Source organism: Gymnoscopelus microlampas (assembly GCF_963454915.1).
Source record: "Gymnoscopelus microlampas genome assembly, chromosome: 1".
Classification (NCBI taxonomy): domain Eukaryota; kingdom Metazoa; phylum Chordata; class Actinopteri; order Myctophiformes; family Myctophidae; genus Gymnoscopelus; species Gymnoscopelus microlampas.
Window position 1 is genome coordinate 42477432 of NC_139962.1, and position 8357 is coordinate 42485788.

Here is an 8357-nt window from a genome sequence, read left to right on the forward strand (position 1 = left end):
GTTTTCCTATTTCAAATGTGTGAGTTTGCAAATTTACTGTGGTACCATGAATATAAATGCTGTAAACTTCATGTCATGAGAGGCTATAGGTCTGTTTTCCAATTACAAAATAGAAGAATGCTAGCCCTTTTTTTATCAGATCCTTCTGCCTTTGCAGTCAACATTTAAAAGTAATGATATCCAGATTATGTCTACTGCCAAATCCAGATGGGCAGGCCTGACATACCACTGAGCAGTGCCTCTCTGATAGCTTACAGTATATCGACGCTGTCGGGTAAACCATGTATGTCTGAAACCGTTACTTTTCAGGAAATATTGAAAAAAGAACCTGTGTTCCACTGTAGTTATTTAGTAAATACTTATTTTGTTCATACTTTTCATCGGTTAAATTGTGAGCTTGTAGATCAGTAACTTTTTGCTACTTTTGTGACACTGTAGTAGTATGACAAAGTAGGACATTATTCTATTAAAATAAAGTTGAAAGTTGAAATATGGAGATATGAGGTTTCTTCCCAATGGCAACAATATTCAAGTAAACTCCATGATAGTTGGCTGAAATGGTGATAGTCTGACCCCTGCAGGCTCTTGGTGGTTCTTACATGGCACAGAGCTCAACCAAACATACAGATTGAAAAGCTACATTAGATTTGGTTTAGAAAAAACAAAACAAAAGGAAACTAGAAAATGTGCTTCTCGGAGCACAAGTCTCCGCCAGCAGACCCGTGCTATTTTAACCAAAGGAAATCACTTACCCTATCTTTAACCATAGTTTTCTAGAAATGTTCTGATTCTTAGATTAGAACATCTAAGGATTAGAACATGTTAGCTTGGCTAACATGTTCAATCAGCCAAGCTAACATGTCCAATGTTAGCTTGGCTGATGGCACTGATGTCACTTCAAAACATGTAAACAATGTTTTGAAGTGACACACCTATTTATAGGGCTCTATTTCATCATGCGTCTCGCTAGCCAATCAAAGCACACCCTTTCAACATATTGTCACGTGTCACGTGAAGCTTGACCAATGTTAGCTCGGTGGACACACGGAAGGACGAGAACGAAAACAATAGTCTCCTGGTGGAGACAAAAATAACACAACTGCAGATTGAGTCTGAACTACAGCATGCAGTGCTTTTGTAAACTCAGTAAGTATATCATAATCTGATCTAAAGTGATTAGCATAATAATTTGAGCAAATCCCTTTGTGCTTGGAACAAATGCTTGGGTCTATGAGTCAACAGTTAAAACCCTGCTGTAAATTGGATTTTGTTTCCCCCTCCTGTCTCGCCACACTCTGTCAGCGCCCACATTTAATTGCCTTTGTAGGTAATGGTCTGCATCTGGACCTAGTGGAAATGGAAATGGGTCTGTTGACTTAAATATGCTGCACTCAGCACACAATTTGCAAAGCTTTTTGTCATTGCATTTTTAGTAAGCAAAAAGTAGCACTGGTGAAAAATGTTTGAAAATGTGTATTCTATTATGTTTTAAGACAATGTAGAATGAATGTGGGAATGTCATTTGTAACCTTTGTGAATAAAAGAATAAAAGTGATCAAAGGAGCTTGCTATGCGTCACAACACCGACATGGCAAATCACCAGGGTATTATGAAGCTTTTTTTGTTTTGTTTTATTTATCTATTTAAATCAGTGGTATACATTTCAGATCTCTTATTCTCTTTGTGTTACAGAGTGCAACGCTGGCTACTACCTCTTCAGGCAGGGCTGTGTGAAGGAATGTCCTGCAGGCTATTCTGTGGGATCCCAGCCCCTCAACTATACGCTGGTGAACTTCGTGGAACCAGCCTCCGTCCTGACCTGCCTGCCCTGCCGACCGCCCTGCCTGACCTGCAGTAGCCTCAGCCCCCGGGCATGTTTGTCCTGCCCCGCTCACACCCGCTTGGACCCGGTCTCTGGCACATGCCTGCACCTCAACCAGATCCGCGAGTCTCCAGAGCCCGGCAGCTTCATGGTGGGTCAAGGGAAAGGTGGGCCGCAGCCCCAGTACAACTCTCGGCTGCCCATCACCATCGCCGTGCTCAGCTGCATGGCCATCATTGCCACCTTTGCGGGTGTCTTCCTGCTGCTGCAGCTGCGCTCGGGTGCGCTCCCCAAGCTGCCCTCCCTGGAGGCTGGCGGGGGCCTGAGGGCAGGCTTCGGTCTCGGGGGCAATAGGGTGGTGTCATACCGCGGGATCCCCACAGTGTGGGGGGAAGAAGGGATAAACACAGACTCCGATAATGAAGAGTTTGACGTCCACAACGAGAGGACTGCCTTTATCAAGACGCAAAGTGCTCTTTAACATCCCCCCTTTCCACTCCTCTCTTGCTCTCAACAATCCCTTCCCTTTGATAAAGAAGGGCTGTGGTACTGACCTTTCACAGTCGTCTCCTGCTTTCATCTCTCATTCCTTTTTATTGTCTCTCACTGGGTTCTTATCCGGGTCCTGCCTTTGGATTGTGTCTTCCACACGTCTGTCCACACGTCTGTGGAAGACCTAATCAGAGGCTGTTGCCTCTCAAAGCTGGGGATGGCCTGAGCTCTTGCTCTGTTCACAGTTGGGTGCATTTCTTTTAAACTAACTATCTCCCACAATTCGATCTCGATCACTCGCAGACAGAATCTGTGATGGAGCCCACATCGCCCCACAACTTCAGGGTTCTTTGTGTCACAATAAACATACAAGGATCGTTTGCTTACTCCCTCTTTATTTCGTTTCCATGGGTCTCGGTGCAGTAGCCAGATGAGATTGTTAGATGTGGGGAACACAGTTTTTGTGTGTGTGTGTGTGTGTGTGTGTGTGTGTGAGTGAGTGTGAGTGAGGGACTGGGGGTAACTTTGATGAGCATTATAGTTAGTTTTGTTACAGAGAAGCTACGGCTGGTTCTGTCACATCTAGAACTAAAAATATGAAATTATAATATCAAGTAATTGGGACTGAAAGTCATATTTTGGAAAGTATTGCTTCACTGTGAACCCCTGACAATTAGCTAAAGCAAATGTTTTAAACCGCATCAGGTTATTAACCTTTTTTGGTAAAAAATCAGTATTTGAAAAAGCATAATGCAACATCCCTACCAAAGGACCACAAAATATGTCAAATAAAAGACAAAATGTAGAAATGTAACCCACACTCTGATTTCCGTAAAGTAAGTGCCTCCTCAGGGTGGATGTTCATGGATACGTCATTTAACTGGATGTCATTTCTTCCTTTTATTTTTAGAGAACCAAAAAGAGTCCATCTTGGGCGTTTGGGTATTCAGTTTTTCATTTTAGGATGAGACACAATCATAGTGTTTTAATCTCTTTCTAGTTGCGTGTCTTTTTCTAGCTGCGTGCCTCTGCATGGGTGCCATTCTGGGTGTGAAGAAGTCCTTGTCCTTCCATTGTCATCACTAATGATGTCTCACAACTCAGTTGTGAGTATTTTTATGATGTTCCCCCGCCATTTTAGATTTTAGGCTGCATTGAACTTTTTCTGGATAGGTAATGTTGTTATAATGTGATAATATGAGTTCTCCTGCCCTCTCAACCACTGAGCCCTTGCATTGTAGAACCCCATGCTGACTTTTACTATTGGCAATTACAGTACATAAATCTCCTGATAAGATTTCATCCCATCTGTAGGAAGAGGTACTGTATGCTCAACATGCTAAGGCTGAGAGTAGCTGCAGGGTTTGTGAAACATTGTCGCTGTCGGGCGGAAAACATTTATGTTCAAAACCATAACTTTTCAGGAAATTCAAAAAAGAGCCTGTGTTCCAATGTGGATCCAATGTAGTTGATGTTAAGTCACAAACTCTTGTTAATACTTTTTGTTATATATTAATAAAACCCACAGACAGACTTAACCACTTTCAACCTGCCGTCCCTGTTTTGGGAATGTAATTATAGGCGATTTGCCATGACACTGTCATACGGCGAAGTATAAATAGGGCCATAATTTATGGAGGAAAAAAAAAAGATGAAATATGGAGATACATGGTTTCTGCCTGACAATGATGATATCCAAAAACAGCTCACTAGATTACCTTTTCATTAACACAAGGGCTTGTCAAAGCAGCTGTTAGATAATGTGGGACCTGTGATCAACCTTTTATTTTTGTCATTTTTTGTACCCTACAGACCAGACTGAATGGTACATGTTATTCTCTCCATCAAAACAAATAGGCACTGCCTAGATCATACACATGTCTCTCATCATTACGACTGTGCTTATGGTCAAGTGCTCACCTGAAGCCTAATTTATATTTAGTCGCACAACTGCGTTGCTCGCCAAAAAATTACTGACTTTAAAGTGGGAAATGTGAATTGTCTTTTGACCACTCTTGTGTGAAAACATTTTGGCCTGTAGCTTTCCTTCTCTCCTTGAGCTCACAGCTTTGTACTTATACATTGAGGCAGTGTTACACTATCCTGAGACGTATTATATATTGTGTCACAGCTTCTCTACACCCATCATCCAGTCATCCTCTGGTCTGAACCTGAGATTATGTTCAGTATATTTAGCAATTAACTAGAATTTTAATGTTATTAATAGCAAAGATGATTTTTTTTTTTATATCTTCAGTGAAAATTATTCTAAAGCAGTTGTTATTTAGAGCTGTTACCTCTAAAATCTGCATCTCATAAACTGATCCAGTGTATGAATTTAGGATCCATCTTTTTTGTTATGAAGTTTCTTTTCTAGTTTCAGTACAGAACTGTGGAGCTTGCTGAGAGAGGTTGTCATGGTGATGACATGCATTCAAGACTGCATCTACCTCTCATACCGTTCAGCTATGTTTCGCTTGTTATTACTACATGATTATAATATTACTGTAAAACGTTTCATGGGAGAGCGTGGAAGATGTATAATCTCTCTCGATTTATATTTTAGAAATAATAAGTAGTGCCAGGTCTGGAAGCCTGCAGCATGAATGATAGTACCCCTAAACCTTATATTTGATTTATCGCTTCAATATATTGCCTCTAGGGTTGATCATCATGGGTGTTAACCCAAGTGCTGTAAATTTATGTTCTTGAAAATAGGATGGGTAGGAATAGTGTTTAAGTTTATACGCAGTTGTACAGCGGTGTTATGTGCCTAAAGTAGCTGGTCTACAAGCTCAATTCAGTATGAATGCATTGTGAACTTGCAGATTGGCTCTTTTCAGCATGTGACACCATGTTACAACGAAGTATTATTAATATTCACAGATTCACAGAAATGTTTGAGTGTTAAATCAGTGCTTGGAGTCAAGAGCATTGCTTTCAGTCATCTACACGATCTCTTGTTACCAAGAATTGAGAATGTTTTTGCCATATTGTTGCTGTTGGGCGGAAACCTCATATGTCCAAAACATACTTAAATACTATTTAATGTAGTTATTATTTAGTCATTTTTGTTAATGCCTTTCATTGGTTCAATATTTGTAAAACCCACAGACACATTAACCACTTTCAGTTTCACAAAAACAAAACAAAACAATAGAATGGCAAAAATAGAAGATCTACAAGTTCACAGTGTGTCACATAGTAGATCGGCTCTTTTTGCTACTTTTGTGTGACACTACTAAAAAGTTGAAATATGGTTTCTGCGCGACAGCAACGATATACATCGATTTTATGACAATCATCGTTTGTCTTCCCTTTTGGCAGGGATTGTTAGCTTGGAAGTTGTACAAGCATCACAAGAAAATGAAGCTTGATTTAAAGATCTCTTGAAAAAATCTTTCATTGGAGGTACCACTGTACCATAAATATGTTGGCGCTAATTTGATTAACGTTGTGAGGTCATCTTCTTGCACAAAATAAGCAAAAAATTACAACTAGAAAGGCAAAATAATAAATGGCAAGTATCATAAAATGAATTACCTTTCCCTGCTTGCCAATGGCAGCAGTAACTCTAAAATGCACTGGGACAGGGAGTCCGTTGCTTCAGCCAGGGGTATACACTTTTAAAAACAACCTCTAAACAGGGTTTTAGAGTCCTTATTCTCAAAAAGAACAAATATTTCTTATGAGCCCTATTCAAAATGATGTGTGAATCCTTACAAAATGTAACTATTGTTTGCTTTGTATAAATCATGTTTTTCCTTTGGGTTTTCTGACAAAAACATATCTACAGTATAGACAGGTTTCCTGTTAGTAAACATTGAGAGGAATATGACCGCGCAGCTGCGGGGGGAAGCCTATGGGTGCGTTTGGAAATTACGCACCGGAGCACACTCGCCTATTAGTTTGTATTGGCCAGTGCACTCACTGCCGCTCAGGGCTGTATTTTCGAACGCGCCTTCCACCCCCAGGCATGCGCAGATTGCGCATTCTGCTCTGTGATGACGTCGCTCGGAAACCCGTCTATAGTAGAGAGTCCTGAGCAAGTACTGAGCAGTGGTTCTCAACCTTTTCAATTTCAAGGATGCCCACTTTGATATATATTAGGCCAGTGGTTCTCAACCTTTTCAGGCCGTGACCCCCCAAAATAATCATATTTGAACTGGGGACCCCCCCCAGATGAATATTGTGAAAATAGCAGATCTACAACTCACAATGCCTTGCAACGCGAGGCGTTGTGAGCTTGTAGATCTACCCTGTAAAGTTTCATCTCTTGACCTTATTTTGGTCTAAAAAAGAATTGCGCTCTACAAAAACTCTGCTAAAAAGTACCATTTGTTGTTCTTTAACATCCAATTCATGTCCAGAATGTTTTTAAAAAGGTTCTATGTAGCTCCTCCGATTATCAGAAATGTCCTATTTTGCTTTGGTTCATTCCTCCCTATGCTACAACTATGGTGGTCAGTTTCAAGTTTGGCTTAATCCCAGCAATATCTTTGGCCTAGCCAAAGACTGATCCCATGTTTTACTACTTGTCCTGTGAGCTTATTTTGCATTTGGAAATCAGCATCCATCAACTTCTGTTTCCTTTGTTTTGCTGTAATTCCTGCCTTTAAATATCTACACAGTAAATCATTAGTGTTAATTTAACACTAACCCTACGGGTCCATTTGGTTCCATATACACAACCTTCCTGTAACACTAAAGTTAAAGTTGATGTGATAAAAAGACAGAAAACCTGTTTTTGTCCAAAAGTTGAATATATATATTCCATTAGTAATCTTTGAGTGTTCATTCAGTGTTCACCCATCTCCCCTGCTCTTAGAAAACTGAAAATACATTTTCAACACTTTTATCCAGTCAGGAGAGAGAACTCCACAAAGATAATTTATCAGCTTCAATTTGAAAGTTTTCCAGCTAAAAATGTCTCATCTTTTATCCTTTATACTGAATGAGTTCTCTCCTGATTGGATAAAATTGGTATCCGGAACTGAAAATGTATTTTCTGTTTGCCAAAGAGCTGAGAGACTCCTGTTACTGAACACTCTATAGCAATGATTGCTGTCAGAATATCAAACTATTTTACACTCAAAACAAATATCACTTACACCACCTTGAAATTAACACTGATTTTACTGTGTATAAAGAGGCAGTGGCATTCTGTTTGTTCAGCAGCTGTGGAGGGAGGAGGTAGAGAATGTATTCCATCACCATAAACTTAAGGGCTGAATCAGGTGTGTGTGTGTGTGTGTGTGTGTGTGTGTGTGTGTGTGTGTGTGTGTGTGTGTGTGTGTGTGTGTGTGTGTGTGTGTGTGTGCGTGTGCGTGTGCACGCATCTTTGTTAAAGTATAAATGAAACACTTTCGGGTGTGCAGGTTCAGTGGAGCTGCCTCATGCAGCTCTGTTGACCACTTCCCACCTCTTATGAGGTCACTGACCTGTGACTGCACACAGTGCAGTCAGTGACCTATGAATAATATAAAAGAATGAACTATATTACATGGGACATAGCTCTAAAATAAGGCCTATTTTTGTACTATATGAATGGTGCAGTGTAATTTTCTTGTAATTTAAAGATTTGTTTTGTGCTTTTATTTTCTCCTTATTTAATTGATGTCAATTATAGATTCTACTAAAAAAATAAAGATCTATGCAAATTTGATTCTGTGTTTCTTCCTTATCATGCTGTGCTGGTATTTATGTTATTTATGTTCAATTAACCATTACTAAATGGTTAACTATTAACGCAGCTAATTAATGAGACCTTCAGATGGTGCCCAGGAAAAAAGTTATATATCCATCTATAAATGGGTTAAATAGGCTCTATCCCCTCTCTCTCTCTTGCTGATTGAGCTCTGGTTTGACATCACTCTGACGCTGATCAAGCTCTGCTCTGGTCTGATGTCACACAATAGAATGAAGACAACTCTCCTACCCGTATCTACCGTCAGGAGAAGGCGTGCTCTACTCAAGGGGATCTTGAGGAGTAGTCTCTTGGGATTAACTGGGTGCAGATTCTTGATAATACATATAATAAAGG

General features: G+C 40.1%; 1 protein-coding gene across 4 annotated transcripts in view; it reads left to right on the top strand.

Moving 5' to 3' along the window:
- Positions 1–7979, top strand: part of furina (furin (paired basic amino acid cleaving enzyme) a) — a 100978-nt gene extending 92999 nt beyond the window's left edge. For 3 of the 4 annotated variants that reach the window (XM_084066394.1, XM_084066396.1, XM_084066395.1), the window contains exon 16: positions 1693–7979. In XM_084066394.1, the coding sequence (XP_083922520.1) occupies positions 1693–2303 (611 nt within the window). In that variant the 3' untranslated portion in view covers positions 2304–7979. The remainder of the gene's footprint in view (positions 1–1692) is intronic. The other variant, XR_014601420.1, reaches the window with a different exon arrangement.
- The last annotated feature ends 378 nt before the right edge of the window (positions 7980–8357 follow it).